General features: G+C 37.3%; 1 protein-coding gene across 1 annotated transcript in view; it reads right to left on the bottom strand.

The window, feature by feature from the left end:
• CHN1 (chimerin 1) overlaps window positions 1–25,462 on the bottom strand; it is a 273,107-nt gene that overhangs the window by 199,779 nt on the left and 47,866 nt on the right. Inside the window, exons 2-3 of the mRNA XM_027865946.1 lie at window positions 22,641–22,679; window positions 7,073–7,128 (exon numbers count right to left, since the gene is read on the bottom strand). Of these exons, the coding sequence (XP_027721747.1) occupies window positions 7,073–7,128; window positions 22,641–22,679 (95 nt within the window). The remainder of the gene's footprint in view (window positions 1–7,072; window positions 7,129–22,640; window positions 22,680–25,462) is intronic.

The following is a 25,462-nucleotide window of genomic DNA, read 5'->3' as shown; positions in this document are numbered from 1 at the left end:
ATCTGTAAAATGGGCTGGAGAAGGAAATGGTAAACTACTGCAGTACCTTTGCCAAGAAAATCCCAAATGGGGACACAAAGAGTCATACCCAACTGAACAACAGCAACAACATTGAATACTGGCCAAAATAACTACTACATTAGTTGAAATTTAGTTATTTCTTGGTTCTCAATTTCTGATTAATCATAGGAATATGTGATCTGTAGACATGGGTAAGCAAAAAAATATATTATATATGAAATAACAGAGGAAAAAGCAATGTGTCAAGTGCAAAATGATATGTAAGTCTAATAATGTAATAATTGTAATACAGCCAAGGTCTCTATGAAATAAAAATATTTCTAAGTCTCACCAAAAACCTGCCTATTTTGTTCAAAAATTAATATAACAAATTATGACTACAATAAAATCTAATTCGGAATTCTATTTGAAATTCATTATAATGGTGAGTTGTGGGGGAGATGATGATCTGAATCTGCAGAAGGAATTTGCCCTCTTCGGTTCCTCACACTGATAAAATCAGTAGGGATTTAACCATGAGTAGAAATTGAGTATATACATGCTGAGGGCATGTAACAAAGGAATCAGAATAGGGTGAAGTTAACCAACACACACACACACACACACACACACACATACACATATCTCTATATTTTTAAATACATAAAATTTAAATTACACAAGAAAGCAGAAAGGCGTTAATAAAAAATTCCATAAAGTAGGAATCGGAAGATATGGGCTTTAGGTACCATTTACTGGCTGTGAGACCTTGGTCAAATAACTTATGCTATCAGCCTCAGTTTCCTTATCTCTAAAATGAGGGTAGCAAAACCCACCTGAACTACACTAGAGTTTTGAAAGGATTTAGTGTGACAGTGCATGTAACCACCTCTGTGTCAAGGTAACTGGGTTCAAAGCCTGCTTCAGATACTTACTATGTGTCCCTCGGTAAGTTAAATAATTTCATCTATAGTTCCGTCATCTGTAAAGTGGTCATAATAATTGCACCTACCTCCCAGAGCTGTCGTGAGCATCAGATGAAATAACAGATCAAAGCCCTTTGCAAACTTGAAAGCACTATACAGAAAGTAGCTATGATGATGATGAACTCCAGGCACTCTCTAAGTTTAAAGTTCTATACAAATACAAGGCAATATTCCTAATAAAACAGAAAGACTAATACACATAGAAAACTTGATTTCAACAACTAGCACAGAGTAAGAACTTAATAAATGTTTGTTGATGGATAGAGCACCGGCCCTGGAATCAGGAGGACCTGAGTTCAAATATGGCCACAGACACTTGACACTCACTAGCTGTGTGACCCTGGGCAAGTCACTTAACCCCATTGCTTAGCCAAAAAAAAAGTTTGTTGATTGATTGACTGATTTTTTTAATGTTATCATTTTTTAAACCCTACAAGTAACTTTGTATAACGGCTATTATCCTTAATCCTTCACAAGCTTTACTTGGTCTGCAGTGGTTTTCCCCTTAGGGAAATATCATGCAGGCTCACTAGAGAGTATCCTTTTGTGTTTCTGAATTCCTTTTCAAACCAGAAAGCTTTATTCTCTTATATTCTACTCTCTTCCTCACTTTTTATCATTGTTTTCTCTAACAATTAAATATATATAAATATATGTTATATATATATAGTATTTTACATGTATGTATACATATATATATATATATGTATACATACAGGTTTACCTTTCCACCTATTCTTGTTTTAACTTAAATCCACAGGGAGCAGATATTTCCAAAAAGCCCACGTCTGACTTCTAAGAATTACGAAGTGGTTTCTGTTTTACTTCTCCCTCCAGTTGTTTTCCTTCTAATCAGCCACTCTGAACCTTGCAATCATAGGGCCAAAGTGTTCTGCAAATAACAGTTGGATTTACTGATTTATAACCACTTTTAAATCTCCTTCTAGCAATTGCTCCAAGATGAAAAAAGAAATAGGTAGTTCAGAAGCATGATAAAGTGATGGAAACAGTGATCCCTGTGAGCCAACACTGGTTCAAGTCAAAGCAGACTAATCTCATTCCTGGTTAAACTGACTTATTAAACTAGAAGTCTACAGCCATGTCAGCCTAAACATGCCTGATCTCAGGTGCAAAGTAGGATTGGACCTAGGTAGCACTTAGATAAGAGACTGCCTGGGAATACTAGATGTCACAGGCTTTTAAAACCTAAGAAGTGGATTGGTTTAGTGGATAGACAGAGCTGGCCTCAAAATCAGCAAGTCTTGCCTTTGATACATACGGACCTAGGCAAATCAGTTAACCTCTCAGCTCTGGGCAGTTCTCTAAAATTATAAGTTGTAGAGAGGATGCTAACCTGCACTGGGAGAGGGAGTTTCCTAACCTGAGAGTTCCCCCTACCAATGAAATCCCAAGTCCAGTTCTTATCCTAATAGACTGGAAGATGAGGGTAATTCTGCAGGTATAGTATACCTAGATTTGGACTCAGCACTGTGTTCCCCAGTAGACTTTTGGACAAGATGGAGCTATGTGGGTTCAATGATAGCATAGATAAATATATTCAAAACTAGGTCTCAACATGGAGTCAAAGAGTAGTAATTAATAATAAATCAGTATTTACTTGGAGTGGCCCAGAGTTCCATCCCTGGCCTTGTGCTATTCAATACCTGTATCAAGTATTTGGATAACGGCATCGTCAGCAAGCCCATCAAACTTACAAGTGACATGAAGCTGGGAGGGATGGTTAATACATTGGATGATACAATGAAGCTTCTTAAATGACCTGACAGGCCAGAAGACTGAGTCAAATCTAATAAAATGGAATTGAATCAGGATAAATGTAAAATCTTTTGTTGTTGTTATTGTTCAATTGTTTCGGTAGTGTCTGACTCTTTGTGACCCCATTTGGAATTTTCTTGGCAAAGATAACTAGAGTGGCTTGCCATTTCCTTCTACAGCTCCTTTTACAGATGAGGAAACTGAGGCAAACAGAGGCTAAGTGACTTCCCATGGGTCACACAGCTAGTGTGTGGTCAGATTTGAACTCAGGTCTTCCTGACTCCAGGCCTAGAGCTCTCTCCACTGTGTCAACTAGCTTTCCTAATATAAAATCCTATATTTGGTTTAAAAAAAATTCAGATGCACATGTATAGGATGGGGCAGAGAGAAGGTGTGGTGATCACAATAATTCACATGACCAAAAAAAAAAAAGCAAACCCTGGGAATTTCGTAGATGGCAAGTTCACTATGAGTGAATAATCCATTAGACTGCAAGCTCCTTGAGGGCAGGGATTGTCTTTTGTCTCTTTTTGTATCTCCAGCACTCAGTACAGCGCCTGACATATAATGAACACTTAATAAATGTTTAATGATGGATGGATGGATGGATGGATGGAACAAGGCAAATACTATTTGGGCCCAAACAATATTTGGGCACAATAACCCAAAAAGCTAAGAGGATCTTTGGCTTCATTAACAAGCCATAATGTCCACACGATGGGGAGGTGCTGGTATGTCCTGGTCAGACCACATCTTCAGTACTAATTCTGTGTGCCACATTTTAGGAAAGACTGTGACAAACTGGATCAAATCTAGATTAAGTTGACGAGCATGATGAGAGAGAGAGGACTAGAAACCATGCCATACAGAACCGCTTGAACGAACTGAGTACATTTTATCCTAGAGGGGGAAAATAGACTTAGGAGGTCTTTGACAGCTGTCTTCAAATGTTGGAAAAGCTGTCAGGTACAAGAGGAATTAGATTTGTTCACCAAAAAAGAAGTGGTGAAATGATGGGATGCTTCACCCAATTTAGAGCCAGCATTTCTATACATGTGCAGTATTTGTATAGCTGTTAGTCTAAAGTAAAATCAACATTAAATTATAATAAAGCATTAACAATGTAAGCTCACTACAAGTCAATGAACAATAAATATCCTGTATCTGATTCTTACTAGCTATGTGGCCTTGGGCATGTTACTCAATGTCTCCAAAACTCAATTGCCTTATCTGTAAAATGGGGTTGACATTTTCCCATCACCATCCTCACAGAGGTACGAGAAGAGTTTTAGGTAAAACTGAAACCATCATGTAAATATAAGTGGTTATCATCATTGTCATCTGTTTACTGTTTACTCATTACTAGCCTAAACTTTTTATTTCATCAGTTTAATTATATACGTAATATTTATTCTGTAGTATGTTTTTCTACTCAATCTGGAATAACTCAGTTGTGCATATGAGCAGCTAAATTCCACTTATCAAAACACTCTACACATAAAGAGGAGGCAAAGTATAGACTATAGAGGATAAAGACCTGGCCTGAGAAGCAGAAAGACCTGTCCTCAAGCTCTGCCTCTGCTTGTCTATGTGCTGCGTGACCCTGAGCAAGTCATTGAATTTCTCAATCCCCTGGCAAGCTCTCTAAGACTCTATGCTGTAGAGAAGGTGCTGATTGGTATTGAATGGTAGAGGGAGATTCTTATACCAATGAATCCTCAAGTCTAGTCCCTATTCCCTGCCCCTGTGTAACAAACTGGGCAGCTAGGCGGTGCCAGGGTGCCGGGCCTAGAGTCAGGAAGACTATCTTCCTGAGTTCAAATCCAGACTCAAATACTGACTAGCTGTATGATCCTGGATAAATCATTTAACCGCTGTCTGCCTCAGTTTCCCCAATTATAAAACGGGGATGATAATAAGCAGAAAGCTAGATGTCACAGTGGATAGAGTACCAGGCCTGGAGTCAGGAGTGCTCATTTTCCTGAGTTCAAATTTTGCCTCAGACACTGACTAGCTGTGTGACTGTGGGCAAGTCATTTAAGAAAATGGCAAACCACTCCAATATCTTTGTCAAGAAAATCCCAAATGGGGTCATGTCATGAAGAGTCAGACACCACTAAAACAAAAACAACAGTGTAAATACACCATGTGAACTATTAAGTTATAAAGTCTGTCGTGTCACTGTAAACTATACACAGTATTTAATATAAAAGCATAACTTACATAATACCTCATGATTATAAAATATTTTCCATACATGATTTTCATTGCATTCTCACAACCAAAAGAAAATTTTTTAACTCTATTTATCAGGAAATGGAACTTCAATATAGCCATTCCCCCCAAAAAAACACAGATCTATAATTTTTTCTAAGACTTATAGTCTTAGAGAGTCAGTTGGGGCACTGAGAGATCACATGAGTTGGCCATGGTCACACACACATAGCCAGCATATGTCAGAGGCAGAGTCTGAATCCACATCTTCCTACCTCCAAGACTAGCCTTCTGTCCACTCTGTGACTCTGTCCCTTAAACACTTTCACATACACAGAGCCCCATTCTAATTCAAGTATCTCAATTATCACTGGGCAAATGCTCCTATGTGCTAACTACTGTGCTGGCACTGTAGTGACAACAACAACCACGGCATAATAAAGAGCAAAATCAGTTGTTAAAATTAAGCCAGTCTGCAGCCACTCTAATGCTACCATCTCTTGGGAATTTTTTTCTTTTTCAAGCACTAGAACTAGTAAGCATCTATAACCCTCTCATGCATCCAACCAGGGATAAAAAGCAGCTTGCCACTTCTTTTAAGAAATGTTCTCTTCATAGAAGGTACTCATGAAAAACTTAGTGTCACTCTAGGGGTATTACCTGTGATTGACATGAAAGGTTATGAGCTTTTTGTATCTATTCTCTTCTCACCAAGGGGAAATTCATCTTTGCAGTGAGGATGATTTCTTTACCTATTAAGATGGGTACGCTGCTGAGTATTCTCATATTGTGATGTCAACAATACAGTGTTTTAGACTCAGTTACAAAATAAACATGTCGATAATCCCTAATAGTTCTAATCCTTTTGGGGTAGAGGATGGTGGTAACACTCACTACCAAGATAGGTGAGTGAATGAAATGAAAACACGTAATTTATGCTACTATAAAGGCACCAAGTTTAAGTTTTAATTACAAAAAAAAGGAAAACTAAGGTTCATAGCACTCTGGACAACATTAAAACGTTGGTCCCAATATTAGAATCATAAAATGACTGGGATGGAAGAGACCTTGGGACCATTTAGTCCAATACCTTTGACAACTTAAATACACGGTAGAGGATATGGAAATTGTATACAGTTGGCATAAGATGTTCAATGGGAAAGTTCCATAGCAAACCCGCTCTCACACTAAGTATCTCTGTAGAGTTTTTCTGCTTTGATTTTTAATTTCCTGATTCCTTTAAGAAAGAAAATTCTCCTTTTAGCATTTCTGGATTCTTCAAAGGAGTAAGTTGAAATTCACTGCCATAAAGAGTACAGATAAGTTGTTCCTGGTTGGAATATAGAAGAAGAAAGAACTTTTTTTTTCAAAGGAAAATTTTTCTCTTTTTTATTTTTGCCATGTATAAAAATAGTTTATCACATGGGATCATGGTGCTGCAGCAAAGAAAAGCATTCAACTAGAGCTCAGTACCCATTACTTATATGTATATGCTATTTCTCTCTCAAATTTTTCCATAGAGAAAATGTTTTCCATTCAATTGTTGAAAAAAACAAAACAAAAAACAATTTCAATCCCACTGTATTTCTGTTATGCAAGAGAGAATAACTCTATTTAGGAAAATTGCAATTGGACTTTTAAATAGTGGTCTAGTAAGTCCCTGCCTAATTCTGTAAATTAATTCTCTTTGTGATCTAAACACATGTTATTAAAGCCCCGATCATTCTGTTCTGAGTCATATGTGAAAATGACAGATTCTTTCTAAGAATTCTTCCCTTATCTGCATAACAATATGCTAATAACATTTATGTAATTTAATAACGCTACAATTATTGCTTAATGATACTATTTGTTAAATCAACAATGAAATGATTTTTTTAAGGAAAGACTTTTCCCAAAGTGCTTAAACATAGGAACAGGGTTTTTTCATCCAACTTCAATTAAAACTATACCTTATTTTTTTTCCTCTTCTGATCCAAATAATTCATAGGTAAGTAGTAGTCAAATCAGAAGAATGTCAAGAGAAATATATTTAAATTACAATTTTCCTAACAGTAAAGTTAGATAATTTCCCAAAGACTGAAACTGATACCCACCTCACATGTACAGGTGATCCTTCGAGGATGGGGGGCTTCCTGTTGTAGCTGATACACTAGGAGAAGAAAGAAAAGTTATTTGTCTTCTTCATGTAAAACTTCTGGATATTCAGAGATTTTTTAAAGAAAAAAAAAACCCTACTTTTGATGATACCTGGGGAGAAATGTGGTATAGTCATGTTAATGATTAGATTTAGATTTTGATATACATAAAGCATGGGCAGGCTAGCAAAGTGGAAAGAAAGCTATGCTTGGAGAACTGGGTTCTAATCCTTCCTCTGAAATTTATTAGCTGAATGACCCTGGGTAAGTCACTTAACCTCTTAATACCTCATGTTAATTCCTAGCACTTGACTAGGAATCTGCATGGAATAAGTAAATAATAACAACCAAACAATAAGCCAGATGGAACTGAATTTAACAACTCAAATGCTAATAAAGAAATCACAATCTCTACTAATGGTCTTTTATCTTAAAAGAGATCTGCGCAGATTAAGAGACTACAGTTTTCATAATAAAGTCTCTTTAATCCTTTCTGAATGCATTACATAAATTAGGCCCTTGATATAAACCAATAAACATTAATGATTAAAACATGCCTGCCAAATCTCAATCCTGAAAATAAAATCAATAGAATATGGTGGGTAGGTATTGTTGAGGTGTTTCATTTGTATTCAACTCTTCATTACCCCATTTGGGGTTTTCTTGACAAAGATCTTGGAGCGGTTTGCCATTTCCTTTTCTAGCTCATTGGACAGTTGAGGAAACTGGGGCAAACATGGTTAAGTGACTTGCCCAGTGTCACACAGCTAGTAAGTGTGTGAGGTCAGATTTGAACTCAGGAAGATGAGTTTTCCTGACTCTAGGCACAGCGCTCTATCCAACTGCACCACCTAGTTGCCCAAGGGGGTGGGTAAAAACAATCAAAATAACAGATTACTTGGACTTTGCTCTAATTTATGAGAACTTGTGAGTTCTAAAATTACCTATAAAAAAAAATCAAAACTTTATGGAATGTAACGGAAGTAACTCCTTCTGAATCTGCTTTCAAAGCACATTTGTTCAAAAGAATCACTTAGAACTAAGGGAATACTAAAGAAGTGAGTATCCCTCAGACACTGAAATAATCTGCCAAAAGAAGGCATGGATTGTGGAGTCAACTCACATCTATCTGGAAGTGGCTCCTTAGCTTTGCCTATTATTTGCAATGATTCCAGGCTAAATTCTCTAGTTCTGGAGAGGTAGGGAGCTGAGTGTGAGCACCTAGGAGTGAACGTACACTCCAACATATGTTGTAGTTCACTTCCTTTACTAAATGTGTCTCATACAGTTCTGCCTATTTAATATCACATATTAGGTTTAAAGTGTATGTACTACTTTGAAATCTACGCACTACATTGTTAAGACAGCATGGGAGAATGGAAAAAGCATTGGCCTTGAAATCAGAGGACCTGGGTTCAAATTCTGCCTTTGATATTGACTACCTATGTGACCTTTGATTAGCCACTGAGATTGCTTGGACCCCGGTTTCCTCATCTGTAAAATGAAGGGCCTCTGAGGTCCCTTTCACCTCTAAATCTTTGACATTATTAAATACTAAGAAATATTATGTATATATGTATAATTATCTAAACATTTGAAAAATAATTGATTAAATCTTTCAGATTTCAACTGTATGTTCAACATCTTACAGTTTCAACCTCTGACAACATTCCAAGGATTTGGAAATGAACTTGCTTTGTATTAGTTGAATCTCTTCTCACCTCACTCGCCTTCGTGTGGATAATTGAGAGTTTTTAGATGAGATAAATTCCTTACAAAAATATCATGATACATGGGGTTCCATCACTGAAACATACTACTCCAAGAACAGTAGGCAGAGGCACTTTCTTATGAAAGGTATGAAGTCGTTCATTAAAGAAATCTTGATTGAACTAACCTGAACTAACCAGGACTGGGAAAGATCCTACAGTTATGGATGAATAGAATCCCACAATTAGAAAGTCATTCTTTTGATTCTGTCCTCATTAAAATGCAAACACATTTGGGATTAATAACGCATTAAGTTTTATTAATCATAGGCAGCTAGGTAGTTTAGTGGATAAAGCACTGGACTAGGAGTTAGGAAGACCTGAGTTCAAATATTGCCTTGGACATTTATTAGCTGTAGGATCCTGGGCAAATCACTTAACCTCTCTAACTAACCCAGTCTTAGTTTTCTCATCTATAAAATAGGGCTAAAAAAAAAGCATCTAATTCACAGAGTTGTTATGAGAATCATCACATGTGGTAACATGTAAAGGACTTTACCTTTGCAAATTTTAACGCACTATATAAATGCTAGCTAGTTATTATTTATAGCTCATTGGGTAAGTGATTTTTATCAGATATTTCCTAGAAAATAGGTTTTAATGGGGGTGAGGAAGTGGAGCATGAATGTACTAAGCTTCTGGTGGGAGTAGGGGAAAGTTGTTTCTGCCAACAGCAATGATGGAAAGAAACATAAGAAGATGGATGAAACACTGGAGTCCCTAAAGCCAAACTTTGCTTGCTTCGTAAGTTTGCCTAGGTCTAATCCTAATGGCAAAGGAAGATGATACCCTACCCCCCAAAAAAACTTTGTCGCCTTTTACTCTCCCTTAAGAAAAGGGTAGACGGGAACTAGGTGGTATGGTGGGTAGTACACCGGCCCTGGAGTCAGGAGGACTTGAGTTCAAATCGGACCTCAGACCAAACACTTGACATTTAACTAGCTGTGTGACCCTGGGCAAGTCACTTAACCTCAATTGCCTTAAAAAAAAAATCTGACTTCAGATACGTATTAGCTGTGTGACCCTAGGTAAGTCACTTAACCCCGATTGCCTTGAGGGGGGAGGGAGGCTAGAAAAGGTTTTTCATGATGAAATGTCTCTAATTTGTCACCTTATCCACCTTGTGGGACAGAAAAAGAAACATTAAGTTCACAAATCTATTGTGCTTAGCTTTGTGCTCAGAGAACCTCTAGGTTTCCTTCAGCAGCAACGAAAAGGGCTCTAGGAAATTGGATCACCTGTGAGGACCTCTAACTTCTCAGGCTTAATCATGGCCACCAGGATGTAAAATGTTACCAACAAGTAGAAAGTTGTGATTCGAGTCTCCTTAAATCAGGTCTGATCATGTAAGTCCACTGGTTTCAGAATCTCCTTTGGCTAAACCTCTTGGACGTATTGGAATCTCCTCAAGTTGGCATTTAAGCCATTCCCCAGGTGACTCCAGTCAACCTTTCCAGATTTATTTCACGTTATACCCCTTCTCAAAGTTTATATCACAAGAAAATTAGATTAGTTGCTGTTTCCGGAACTTCGCATTCCATCTTTCACCTTTGTCCCTTTGTGGAGAGCTTGCCTGGGCTGTTCAAGTGCCCTGGAATACACTACCCACTCACTGCCTCCTCTTAGAAACCTTATCTTCCATCAAAGCTTGATTCAGGGGCCACCTCCTACAGGAAGTCTTTCCTGATCCTCCTTGTTGTAAATGCTCTCTCCTTTCAAAAACTATTCTATATTTACTTAACTATTTAACATGTTGTCTCTTCCCAGTAGAACACAAGCTCCTTAAGGGCGAGGATTTTGTTTTTGTTTTTTGTTTTGTTTTTATATCCCCATCCTGTCCAGTGCTAAGAAGGGTACTTTGCATATATTAAGTGCTTCAAAAATACTTGTGGGATTAAAAATTCAAATTCTAAATATAAAACTAACCCATGCTGTAGGCAAGAAAAAACTTGAGTGATAAGAGTGTCAGTGTTTGAACACAGAAATAAGTTTTGATTCTATCTTTTTTCTCATGTTAATTTCAAAATCTCTTTCCAGTCGATTCTGCTTTTGCAACATCTCTCATATAAACATACTTCCTTCTTTCTTCTTACGCTGCCACCACCTTGGTGCATCCCCTCACACTAACAGCCTGCTGGTTAGTCTCTCTGCCTTAAGAGTCTCCACACTCCAGTCTGTCTTCTACTTAGCTATCAAAATGATCTCCCAAAGTACACATCAGACTAAGTCTAACCCCTCATTCAATAAACTCCTTGGTTAGTTGTTCTTTAGTTGTTTTTCACAAGTGTCTTACTTTTTGTGCCCCCATTTGTGGTTTTCTTGGCAGTGGATTGCCATTTCCTTCTCCAGCTCATTTTACAGATGAGGAAACTGAAGCAAACAGGGTAAAATGACTTGCCCAGGGTCACATAGCTACTAAAAGTCTGAGGCTGGATTTAAAATCAGAAAGAGAAGTCTTCCTGACTCCAGGCCAGGCACTCTATTCATCATGCCATCCAGCTTCCCTCAGTAAACTCCAGTTGCTCCCTATTACATCCAGAATCCAAATAAAACCCTCCATTTGGCTTTTAAAGTTCTTCATAAGCTTCCTCCCACTACCTTTACAGTCTTCTTGCACCTTACTCCCTGCTCCCTTCCACAGCACAGCCCTGTGTACTCTATAATCTGGTGACACTGGTCTCTGCTGTTTCTCAAACAAGACACTCCATCTCCAAGCTCCAGAATATTCCCCCACACTTGAAATTCTTTCCCTTCTCATCTCTGCCTCCTGGTTTCCCGGGCTTCTTTCAAGTCTCAGTCAAAATCCCACTTTCTCTTGGAAGTCTTTCCTGGTCCCACTCAACGCTAGAGACTTCCTTCTCTATTTATCTTGAATATAGGTTTTTTTTTGTACATAGCTGTTTGCACGTTGTCTCCTCCATTAGATTGTAAGCTCCTTGAGGGCAGGAACTGTTTTTGCCTTTCCTCCTATCCCCAGTGCTTAGCCTAGTACCTGGCACATGTAGTAGAAGTCTACTAAAGGCTTGCTTTTTCCTTGTTAATTGGACATATGGCGATGCATGAGAGTTGGGGGAGTGGAGCAGAAAAGAAAAGACTTTTTCGGATAAAGGCCTCTAGGTAGGATTTCAATGGTGACATTACAGTCAAGATTCTTTTTCTCTCAATAATAAAGAACAGAAACAACTCTTGAAACTATAAACAGGACATAAAGTAATCAATCCATATTCAGGGGGGGAAAAGTACTTGTCAACAGGACCAATTTCTTAAAACCCTACAAAACCACAAAGTATCATTAATTCAGACCCCTCTCATTTAAAAATTTTTGATCATTTAATCGGGGCTGAAGTTCACCTCTGTATTCTGCTGGAATGGACTGCTGAATTATTCATGATGTAAACAAAGTTATGGGATAAATTACTGAACTGTTTAAGACAACAAAACATTTTTAAGTATTCTCAAGAACTTCAGAAGAGCCCTTGTGCAAGGAATTTTAAAAAATTTAAACATTACAAACTGAATAACCATCAACAAAGACAAATGATCAAATAAACAGAGAAAACAAGAAACAAAATCCCACATGAAACCCTTAGAAATTAACAAAGTAGACCCAAACGACTCAACAGACAATAAGCAAATAAATGCATTTGCTTGGTGTCTTTTTTGATGACCAGATACAAGCCATCTTGGACTTTGTTTCCTTTTCCCACAAATAATTGTAGTTAATACATGTACATTTTCTGTTGTGTTGATCTTGTTTTTCATTGCTTTATACAGGTTTCTCTGTATTTCTTTGTATTCTTCATTTTAAAAAAATTACACTTATAAGCAAGGACATAAATCTTTGCTCTCAGGGGACTGTCCTGGGGGCAATGGCCAGCTAAACCCTTTTTCCCTTCCCATCTGGAGAGCATGGTGAACTGAATCCCACTAAATAAGCATATACCATTTTGCTTGAAAGAGAAGTATTTAATGGGGACCATCAAATACACTGACTAATTACTAGGTCAATATAAACAGATATATGCATATATATAAATAATTAATTCAACATAATGAAAATGCACTTGTTAATAACCGCAATATTTTAATTGGACCAATTCAGGGAGAGCCTGGGGACAAATTTGATATACCAACATATTTGGAGTCTAAAAGACCTGGATTCAAATTCTGACTCTGTTGCTAACTACCTTCGTGACTTTGGGCAAGTTAATTAACTTTCTGTGCCTCAATTTCCTCATCTATAAAAAGAGAGGTTTGTACTATATAACTTCTAAGGTCCTTTCTAGCTCTAAAATCTATGATCCTAAGAACTTATAGTCTTAGAAAACTGCCTGGAGCACTGTGAGGTTAAGAGTCTTGACCACGGTCAAATGGCCAGTATATGTCAGAGGGAATGCTTGAACTTCAGTATTACTGACTCCTAAGCCAACTGTGTCTTTACTTGCTATGCTATGCTGCCTCTCATCACCCTAACATCATGCGTTCATCCTAAAAAGAGGATAGAAATTGATTACTTGTTAATATCTCTCCCAAGCCCAACTGGGCCTGCTATGCTGCCACCAAACAAGGCCAAACTAAACCCTGAGGCTCTGACCACTGGGGAATGAATGCCCCTTTGGAAAGAAAGAAAGGGAAGGAGAAACTAGAAGGCTTTGTTCTTTAGCCCAGTGGAAAGGGGAAAAGAGTTTCGAAGACCCACGTCGTGAAGAGTTGACTATTGTGGTCAAGTCATCATATGCTCCTCTCTCCTCTTCAGCCTTCTCCCATCCCTCCTAACCAAGAGGGTAAGAGACAATATCTTATTTTCCACATTCCAAGCTCCTCCAAATCTGAAGGTCGGTTCTTTATACACAGTTTTCCAAGATGACAAGTCAGTTTTGGATCAAGAGGCCCTGCCATACTTATGATGGACAAGAGCCCCCTGTATTCCATCAATCTCAAACTTTCCTAGATGGAGCTGAGGAGCAGGGATGGGGCTGAGGAAAGCTTAGAATACCCTCTATTCCAAATAGCTAGAAGGTAACTGGATCCCAGTTCATAATTCGTGATATTTCCAAAAATGACTGAGAAGAAAGGTTCCTAACACTCTCCATAGTTAGGACAAATAGTTTATTCTCAGTACAATGCATGACACATTGTCTTAATAAATGCTTGTTGACTGACATTTTCATCCAGTTTCTTATTGCAACATTTATACCATTTATATTTAATATCAGAATTGCAATGTTTGTCTTTTCTTCCTTCTTCAACATCTAAATGCTTCTCACACGGCCATCTTGTAACTATGCTTGCTAGCTATCATAATAGGTATTTAATCAGTAGGTAGTAGTGGTTTAGGACTTCATTTGCAATTATGAGAATTAGCCTAACAGCAGGTATTGTGCTCAATGCTAAAAAGAAGATGTGGTTAATATGCTTAATAAAAAATATCTATATTTGATGAAAAAAATGAAAGAAAATTAGGAAGCCAAAGGGAATGGGGCCACATCAGAGGAAATGGAAAGGAATGGAATCAAGAGCACAAGTAAAATAGAATACATTTCATTTTATAAATTATAAGTTTCTTAAGGGCAGGAACTGTTTCATTTCTATCTTTTCATCCCCAGCAGTTTGCACAGTATTTTATACATAGCAGACATTTAACATATACTTGCTGATTTGATTAGTTGATCAATTGATTGAAGTAGAGTGACTAGCTTTGGAAAGATGAAAATCATCTTTCTCTAGGACTGCAGAAAAAGAAGGAAAGAATGGGGGATGATGTTGAGGGGCATTGAGGGTTGGATTGGAGAGAACAGGAAGCTCAGAACAAATAGCTTCAATTTACTTAGTAAAACAGGAGGTGAGTCTTTTGTTGAGAGGAACAAAAAGGGAAAGGTGTAGATGAACTGAGGACAGAAGGTTTGGGGAAAATGTGATAGGGAGCAAAACAGGAAGGAATAAAAAGATTGCTAGGCAGCAGTGACGGTCCAGTTAAGACAAAATAACAGGCTTGTAGTGGATCTAATCAGCACAGTTGTGTGACTTCAGCAGTATTAAACAGAACATTAAAAGGAGATGAGAAGGCAGATGGTGGACATCATTCAATACTGGGATTTGGAAAGCAATGACTAATGATAAAAAACTGCCTTTTTAAAGAGGCTTAAGTGATAGAGTTAATAAAGTACCGGATTTGGATTCACAAAGATATGTATTTCAATCCTGTCTCAGACACATACTAGCTGTGTGACCCAGGTAAAGTCACTTAACCTCCTTGTGACTCCCTGTGGTTCATTTTCTTCCTCTGTAAAATGAGGAAGTTGAACTTAAAGCTCCTAAGATTCCTTCAAGCTCTAAATCTATAATCCTATAACCCCATGACAAGAGAGCAAGGGATCTGAAAACAGAGGACAACGTGAAATTGAATTGGTTAACTATAGAATCAAGATTTTGAAAGGAGGAAAGTGAGACCAGATCAGGGGCAATGAAATGGGAAAGCTAGAATGAGCAAAGCATAGGGAGACAAGGAAAATAGGGAGGGTATAATCAGAGGAACTTCAGAATTCTCAGTCATAGAGGTAGAATACTTGTGAGTGATGAGGAGAATATGACTGGAATGGAGTCCTTGAGAAGTTTGCTATCAACCTAATTAAAATTGCCTGGTATGAAATTTCTGCCTTTCTTTTCACAGTTTGGACTTTTTTTTCTCCTTCATCATAATAGAGTTTGACCGTAATGTGGCTAGGAACAGTGGGTCTTGTATTTCTCACTGTTAGTGAATTACAGATTTTTTTAAAAATTCAAATCTATTTTTGTATGATTTTTGCTAAGTCTGGTAAGTTTTCTTTGACCATTTCCTTAAATGTGTTCATATATTTTGTCTTTCCCCATTTTTCTGGGATGTTACTAATCCTGAAATTGCTCCTTATTCTGTTACTTGATTCTGTATATTTTCTAGTTCTTTAGATAATTCAGTATTTTTTAGTCTGCTTTTTCTCCAACAACCTGAATCAGTTGTTATACTGTTTTACACTGTAATTAGTCTTCTGTTGGTTGATTCTATGGATTCCTTCAGATTTTTTGTTATATTCTTCATATTTGTAGTTTTGTTATCAATCAATAAGTATTTATTAATCACCTATTATGTGTAAGGACCTGTGCTTTGCACTGAAGATACAAGTACAAAGAATGAAACAATTCCTTCTTTCAAGGAACTTACATTATAATGGGGGAGACAAGTACATATCTAAATATACATAGAATAATGATAATAAAATAGTTATCATCAATATTGTACCTACTATGTGCCAGGTACTGTGCTATATGCTTTACAAATACAATATGTTTTCATCCACAATAACCCTAGGATGTAGATACTACTGTGATACCTATTTCATGGTTGAGGAAACTGAGGCAGACAAATTAAATGGTTTGCTCAAGGCACACAGCTAATAAGAGTCTGATGCTAGATTTGAACTGAGGTCTTCTTGATTCCAGGCCCAGCATTCTATCCACTGCACTTCCTGAGTACCTAAATATAAATATAAAGTGAATAAATGTAAGTATTATACAAAATGGTTAAATACATGACAGTTTGAGAGGGAGGTCACTAGCAGTTGGGAGGATCCAGAAAGACTTCATGTGAAAGATGGTGCTTGAGCTATTCCTTGAAAAAAAGGACTCTATCATAATGAAGAACACAAAACATGAAATTTATTTTTAACAATGTCAATGTAGAAATTGGCTTTATTTGACTTTGCATATTTATTACAATTTTTTTCTTTTTACTGTTGTGCAAGTGGGAGGGAGAAAAAATAAATGTTTGTTAATTAGAAACATAATAAAATTAAATTTTTAAAAATTAATAAAGAAAAAGAAAAAGAAAAAAGGACTCTATGAGATAGAGGTAAGGAGAGGCATCCTAGGCATGTGGTATGGCCAATGCAAGGACACAGAACTGAGAGATGTAATATCATGTTTGAAGAACATTAAAAAGACCAGTTTGGTCTGATTACCAAGTACAAGACAGGTTGGGGTGGGGAGGCTAATGTGCAGTGAGACTGAAAAGACAGGTGGTGGCCAGACTGTATAGAACTTTAAAGGTTAAGCAGAGGAGTTTATATTTTGTCCTTAGCAGCACACAATCAGATCTATACTTAAAGAAGATTACATTGGCATCAGTGTCTAGGATGGACTAGAGTTGTGAGAGAATTGAGGCAGACAGCCACATAAGGAGGCAGTTACAATAACCTAAAAAGCAGTGATGAAATCCTGAACCGACGTGGTGACAGGGAATTAGAAAGAAGGAATCAGACGTGAGAGATGCTGTGAAGACAGAATCAGCAAGAACTGGCAATAGATTGGACGTGAGGGGTGAAGGAGAGTGGGGAGCCCAGAATAATGCTGAGGTTATAAATGTGGGAGCCTGAAAGGATGGTGGGCACTTTGTCATAAGTGGAGAAGTTTGAAAAAGGGGAGGGTTTGGGAAGGAAGATTATGTGTTCAATTTTGGACAAGTTGAGTTTAAGATATCTCTGGCCCATCCTAGTTGAAATGTCCAATGGGCAATTGGTAATGTGGGACTGAAGCTCAGAGAAAAGACTGGAGCCGGATAGATGTATCTGTGAGTCATGTGCTTAGAGTTGATAGTTAAGCCCGTAGAAACTGATAAGAGCACCAAGAAAGAGACAGTAGAGGGTGGCTAGGACAGAAACTTGGGGAACCCTCATAATTAGGGGTTGTGATGGATATTTCCTCCAGATTATTTAGAATCTTAATTCAAGTTTGAGTTTCTCCCTTGTGTTTTTCAACTTTCTTCAACTTTTATACAGTCTTTTCTCAACAATGCTAATTCTTGCTCATTTCTGTAGGTGTGTCATTCATCTATCTGACAACATCATGAATATCTTGCATTGTTTCTTTTCCCATCTGTTTTGCTTCAGGCATTTTATCTTTTCCAGTTGCTCTGTGGTATTTTTTATTGTATTGGCACTTTTCATCACTTTGCATATTTTCTATTTTGGGTGAATTCATTTTTTCATGTGCTTTTTTAGCCCCTTTTCTTATCTTTGGATGTTTCCATTTTGTTGATGTTGTTGAGAAGGTATGTGAGAAACCTACCTCCTTTTCAACCCTTTTGTGCGCCTTGATCTTGATTGGATATACATGGATAAACATACACATTTATTTTAAATATTCCTATTAAAAAACTACCAAAGATCTTACAAGAAAAATTTTGCTTATCTTGTTCAAGTTACTGTGTATTTACACATAACACAGTTGTATTTTACTCTTTAATTTGTCACACTACTTCAGAGACTGACTTTTACTGGCCTAAATTAGAGAGATTTTACCTCATATTATTTTAAAAGTTCCATTAAACTAGATTTTTTAAAAAGGCATGCCTAGTGGAATTTACTTAAAGTCATACTGTGCCTTTCAAATGATCTAAAATCAAAATATTACACTGAGGGAAGAAGGAAGGAAGGAAGGAAGGAAGGAAGGAAGGAAGCAAGGAAGGAAGGAAGGTAGGAAGGAAAGAAGGAAGGGCTTATTAAGTGCCTACTATGTGCCAGGCATTGTGCTAAACACTTTATGAATCACATCTCATTTGATCCCCACAAGAATCCTGGGAAGTAGATGCTATTATTATACCTATTTAATAGTTGAGGAAACTGAGGCACACAGAGGTTAAGTGACTTACCGAGGGTCACACAGAGAGCAAGTTTTGGAGGTTAGATTTGGCTTAGAACTCAACACACTTTTTTTTTCTATAATGGGAGGGAGGAGCTAGCCAATGGGGATCCATTCCTCAGAGCATGAGTTAAGGACTCTAACTGCTCCCAATCTGTGTGGAGGGCTAATGAGCCTGCTTCTAGAAAGTACGTGATAATGTATAATGGAAGGACCCTGCCCCCAGTTCACGGTATACACAGGTATTCTATGACAGTTTCCTGTCCACTTATTTCATGCTGAAGAAAAGTCTTTTAATTGGCCACTGAGTCAGAAAAGGGGGTGCGTGCAAAAGGTATGAACAAACCAAATCAAAAATTTTTTTTCTCTCTCTGGTGTTAGCTGAGGCAAGAAACTGCTCTAAGCTTCTGGGCAGGGATGAGAAGTAGCACCCGCATTTACCCATTTTTGCTCTTAGACGGATGAATATAAGAATGGAATAAACCAGGTTGAGACCTAGTGAGCTCTGAAAGGTGAGAGGAGCCATCAGAAGTCCAGTGACAGTAGTCCATGGCATAGACTGCTGACTGCTAGAGCCAAGACAGATGAGAGGAGCCAGTGCATCCCCCAGGGAGTGACTTACACAGCCCGCACCAGCAATAAATCTACCCAGCGGCCAAGACACTAGGCATGTCCTGTAGGCAAGCAAGCAATTGGTCAAGTGTTTACACCCACCTGCAAGAGAAGGATGGGGTGATCATTTGGCAGTAACCACTTTAAATTTGAGCCTATTCTCCACAGGGACCAAAATGATAGTGTATTTCAGTTTAGGGGGATATTTTTATATTTTGATTCTTGCTTTATCTTTTTAGAAATGTAAGGCAGTGATAACCAAATTAAATGGCACAGCCCAAGATTCCAGAATGCCTATACACCAAGGTTTAACTGACCCAGAGACTGGGCGTTACCCTGTTCCCCAACTGCTTGCTTGCTACAGTAATTACGAGCTAAATTTCCTGAATCCCTGCCCCTCATTCCTGATTTCTACTGGGCAATTCAGATAACACCCTGACTTAGTGGTTCAGATGAACCCACTGCCTTGTCTCACAGGTGGTAAGTCAATCCCCTATTGGTGCCATGTAAGCTCTAATGTTGTAGATGTTAGGAAGGAAAAAGCTTAATTTAAAATAGGCCTTTCCACATAAACTTAATAACTAGAGTTTAATCATGATGGTTTCTAAAAGGAAAGATTTTCGTACTTGATAGATGTAACAGACCTCAGGCTCTTAATTTTATCCTAATTCAGCTATCGCCATGGTACTAGGTTCAGGCCATTAAAGCTATGAGTAACTATACAGTGCAACAGAACTGCCATCCATATTTGGAAATACTGTTTTCCTTAAAAATGGTAACTATAAGGTTTTGAGTTTGTTGGTTTTTTAAGATAATGAAAACAAAAAAATCGCACCTGCTATGGGCACCAATCAACAGCCTTATGGGGAGAAAGCACACCACATTTCAACAAAAGTCATAAAACAGCTCTACTGGCTGAATAAATAGCTTTGCCTTCAGTAATAAGAAGAAAACTGGTCACCACACAGAAAAAAAAAAGAAAAGAAAAATGGTGACTTAAAAACTGTGAGTGCCTAGAATAATGTTAATTAGGCTTCCAGTCAGTGGTATTATGAGACAAAAAATGCTTAGAGTACATTAGTCACCCCAGGTACCCTTTGAACTACATACTCCAGAGATGGAAAGGTAGTAGCAAATGAAAAAGCACCTATGGCAATTTTATGGGCTGTTTGTATTTTATTTGCTATAATGAGCTTAAAATGGAAAACTATATATCTACCTACAAGTGTTTGGGGACCATATAGCCACCATAATGTGAGAAGCAAAATTTAGCTCCTCTTTTAGTCTAGTCTTCAGAAACTTCGGAATATTAGGTAACTGAAACAAACTCTTTACATTTATAAAGATGTTAAAAGGTTCTATTGAAAATATCAGCTTCTAAAAAAAATAAGTAAATGAAATACCAATTTCTTCTTTCAGTTACTCAAAGTGGTTTTTGTTTGAATTCTAACTCCTTCTAAGATCTCCAAATTCAAAGTATCGTTGCTCTCAAATTTGTAAGTAATGGAGACTAGCTTTTATTTTTTTCTCCTTTGATTCTTTTAAACTATTGGCATCTTGGGACCAGTAGATTTCTAAGATTCAGAGGTGGAAGTGACCTTAGAGATTACTAGTACCTGGGGAGAAAAAAATCTAAGTTTCTGCTAAATGGTGAGAGACTAGACTTTAGTAGTCGGAGAAGAGAAATGAAAATAACTTGTTATCCTAGTAGTCATTTTTTGTAGGAAATTCCCTCAAAAATACAGGTAGTCCTCATTATCAAAATAGAAAAAAAATAGAAAATAAATAGAAATAGAATAAGTAGAAAAAGTCCACTTAAAGTGAATCCACTTAAAATAGAAAGCAATATTTTATAGTAAGTGTTGAAAAAATATTTTATAAATGAAACTAAAATATGAAAATCTATTTTATCTTATATTTAATAAAACTTAGGTTATAGTAGTATTTGTGTACTAATTCTTAGAATGAGTAAAGAAAGTGTCAAGTGCTTACTGGTTTGGGGGAGCAATTTTTCTACCAAAATTGTATGATAACATGATATGACATCTTTTGTTACACATTTTATTTTTGAAGCACATATTCAAGGTTCTCATCAATTTCCCCATGGTCCTCTCTCAATCCTTTGAATAGACCAATAATGTCAGCTGATTCAGTGGGGAGAGATGTTTGTATTAATTAGGAAGGGATGGCTGAGCGGGGACCAGTTTTCTAGCTGGTCAGTTCATTGTGTGATGATAACTTTTACTTCTCTGAACAACCTCCTAGAAAGTCAACGTGGCAGAATGGCTAGAGAGTCAGCTTCCTACTTAGGAAAACTTGACTCACCACTTACCCCAGAAGGCAAGTCATTGACCTTCTGAGGGCCCCAGGCAACTCTCTAAGACTACAAGTTGCAAAACATCTGCTGATCTGCAAAGATGGGACTTCTTCATTAGGAGTTCTCCAAACCAATAAAACCATAGGTTCAGACCAAACAAAACATATCATCATAACTCTAGGGATGTGGATAATAAATTCTGGGATAGAGGATTCCATATGTATTAAAAAAATATGCAAGATGGAAAAAGGTATGAGGTATGCAGCACTCAATATGCCTCTGTCCACGCTCTGGTGGAAAAGTTATTCCTAAATGAAATGTGCTTTTCCTTTTGAATCATTGCTCCTTTTCTTCCTATCTTGGTCGCTTTCTGAAGTACGTGTCCACCTTCCATGCAAAGAAAATAGGAATTGAAATCAACTATAAAGGACATATGAAGGAAGATGCTATCTGTATCCAAAGATAAATAGAAGTATGTATAGAATGATTTTATGTATATATCTATATGTATCTATACATATATATGTACATATATACATATATATATACACATACATACATACATATTGGTGTCTAATGGTAGCCATCTCTAGGATGGGGGGAGAGAAGAAAAAAAAGGGAAAAAGAAGAAATTACATAACTTTATTATATATTTCAAAGGAATAGCAAGTTGTACATAACAGATGTGCAGTTTCATGTGAAATCATCTTTTTTTAATTATACTATATTATGGAAATGCTTGTTTTATTCCACAAATAAAAAATCAAATTAAAAAAAATTTTTAAAGAAACTAATATGAATGATTGAATTCTTAGTTTCCCTTTTCCTCTACCAAATCCATCTGGAGTTCTGAATCACCCAGCTCCAATCCCAGGAAATCTAGTTCTGCGCACATGTGATGCATATATGACCACTGCAGAACTCTAAGCTTTCCAAAAATGCAGACCATTAATAAACCCTGCAGAGATGGCTGTGTGCCATCATAATCATGACTACCATAAAAACTTAAACCATCCTTCTATGTACTTGTGCAATGAATGAGTCAAAATTCAAAAATTCTCAGACTAATGATTTTATATTTGCTGCTTCTTCTGTATTTGTTATAGTAACATATTTTGTATAGCCAATATGTTTGCGTTTTTGTTTTCATACTTACAGTAAGATTTCCATACAGGAGGTCTATATTCATCTGTATCTGAAAGAAAACATTGAAACAAGATTATTAATATAATGCTCATTATATAATGCATGTGTTATTATTCTTTAACTCAAATTCCAGGTTTACCAAAGGAATTTTTAAAATCTTTAACAAATTTGATGCATTTGAAATGTTATTTTATCTAATAGGTATTTAAAAGAATGCCTAAGTAAAAATCAGAAAATTGAAGGAGAAACTACAGAGGGTCATTGTTCTAGCCCAAAATCACAAATCTGACCTCCAGGCAAGTGACTAGGGTAAGTGTGAAATAGTGATGGCTGGGACTATGAACTCAGAATACTAGGCTCTGAGCTCTGAGCTAGGCTAGAATCTCCAATTTAGGCAGCTGGGCAACACAGTGGATAAAGCCTGGAGTCAGGAAAACTCATCTTCCAGAGTTCAAATCTGGCCTCTGACACTAACTAGCTGTGCGACCCTGGGCAAGTCACTTAACCCTGTTTGCCTCAGTTTCCTCATCTGTAAAATGAGCTGGAAAAGGAATTGGCAAACCATTCCAGTATCTTTGCCAAGAAAACCTCAAATGGATTAATAAAGAATCAGACACAACTGAAAATGACTGAACAACAAAAGCAATATTCAACTCAGCCCCCACCCAACTATCTCCAAATTGGTTAGGTTAATAGGTACAACTGATAAGTCCTGGGCCTATAGTCATGAAGAGTTCAAATTCAGCCTCAGACATTCATAGACAGGGCAAGAAGAGAGGAGCAGTTTGTGGATACCTCTTCATCTACCCCATTCTTTCATATCTTGGGTTCTGAGTCAAAAAGCCTAGGTTTGAGTTCATAACCTACCACTTACTGATATGTAATCCTGGTCAATTCATAACCTCTATGAGCTCGCTCTATGTAAAATAAAGATAATGCGCTGAGAAGGGTCAGGGAGATAGTAAATGTACAGTATCTTATAAAAGCTCTACATAGGTTTTAAGCTACTACTATTGAAAGATTGTTTGGGGGGCAGCTAGGTGGCATAGTTGATAGAGCACCAGCCCTGGAATCAGGGGGACCTGAGTTCAAATTTGGCCTCAGAAACTTACTAGCAGTGTGACCCTGGGCAAGTCACTTAATCCCAATTGTCCCTCCTCTCCAAAAAAGAAGGAAAGATTGTCTTAAAAGAGGTGATAAGTCACAAAGGCAGTGAAAGGAGAGCAGAAGTTAATCATTAGTCAAACAATAAAAATTTACTAAATTCCTATTCTGCCGGGCACTGTGCTAAGCACTGGAGACACAAAAAGAGTCAAAAGACAGTTCCTGCCCTCAAAGAGCTTACAATCTAATGGGGGAAAGGACTAGCAAATACATACAAAGTAAGCTATATACAGGATAAATAGGAAGTAATCAACAGAGGGAAGGTCAGTGCTTTCAACATAAATGCCATTAAATTGTAATTAAAGGTTAAACCCTGGAAATTTATGGAAGGCCTCCGTATTGATGCTTTCTCCCATTAAAAGGTAGATCTGACTAGGAAGGAACTGACAGAAGAAAAACAAACTACATTTGAATTTCTTACCAACACATGACTAAACAAATATTATGGTATTACATAACACATAAAAACTGAATAATCCTAGTGTCAATCTTTAAATATACTACCAAATAATGATACTCTACTTGAAACTACTTATGAAACACCATGCATTTGAAAAATTGTGTGCCTATTATGTCACTGTGTTATCAAATGGTGTTAGGGATGAAGTCTAAATAAAAATGAAAATAAACTTAGTTCTGGAATTAAGAGGGGTTGAGGAAGGCTTCCAGCGAAAGAATGTATTTTAATTGGCACTTAAAGGAAGCCTGTAGGCAGAGCAGAGGATGGAAGGCATTCCAGACTTGGAGGACAATCCACGACCTACAATTGGTAGGGTAGGTCTTTCTACCAATAAAATCACAGGTCTGGTTTAAAAAAAAAAAAAAGGCAAGGAGGGAATATAAAAAAAAACAAAACAATACAGGAAAGGATAATGTAGAATTGACCCTTCATTAGTAAAGTCCAACTGAATCTTCTTAACTAACCAAAGTCGAGTTTTGGATGTTCATATTCCATAGTCAAAACCAGCCAGTGAGGAGGGGGTGGATGTGGGGGCAGGATGCCAGCATAGCCAGACCCCTGACCGGCCAGTGCACTGACGTCTGAACTCTCTTAAGAAACTTGGCTTTGGGGAATGCTATGGGTGAGGAGGGGCAAGAAAATCCCTAAAATGTTTTGCAAGAAGGCAACTGAAATTGCTCAGGGTAAAAAATCTAGTGAATATTGCCAATATATAAACAGTTTTAAGCTAAAAATATTTAAAAAAGAAACCAAAAGATCCAACAAACCCCTTCTCATGGCAGCTAAATTGCTTTTCTAAGACTTGGCCTATTCAAAGAACCTACCAAAAGTTATTTAGCTGAAAAGAATTTCACCCTGTTTTATTTTTTCATTTTTAAATAAAATAAGGAGATTCAATTTCCTAGTTTCGTAATTAGAGCACTACAGAAGCCCATTATAAATTGCTGTTCTGGGACCAACCTAACATCTATCCACATCAGAGGTTTTCTGTGTTACACTATTTTCACAAGAAGTACAGAAAGCCAATCAGGTTAGAGATTTCAAAGGAAATAGACAAAACTTCACATTAAGGAAAAGGAAGAAAAGACAGAGGAAAACAGCTTGAAGTGATGGCAAGGTAGAGAGGCTTGTTCGTTTAAAGGATGGGAGTGAGCTGCCATGCTTTGTGGGTGAGGGGAAGGAGTCAGTGGATAAGGCCATTGTGAAAA

Source organism: Vombatus ursinus, unplaced genomic scaffold (genome assembly GCF_900497805.2).
Source record: "Vombatus ursinus unplaced genomic scaffold, bare-nosed wombat genome assembly UNPS02014779.1, whole genome shotgun sequence".
Taxonomy (NCBI): domain Eukaryota; kingdom Metazoa; phylum Chordata; class Mammalia; order Diprotodontia; family Vombatidae; genus Vombatus; species Vombatus ursinus.
This window is presented reverse-complemented; position numbering and strand designations above follow the sequence as displayed.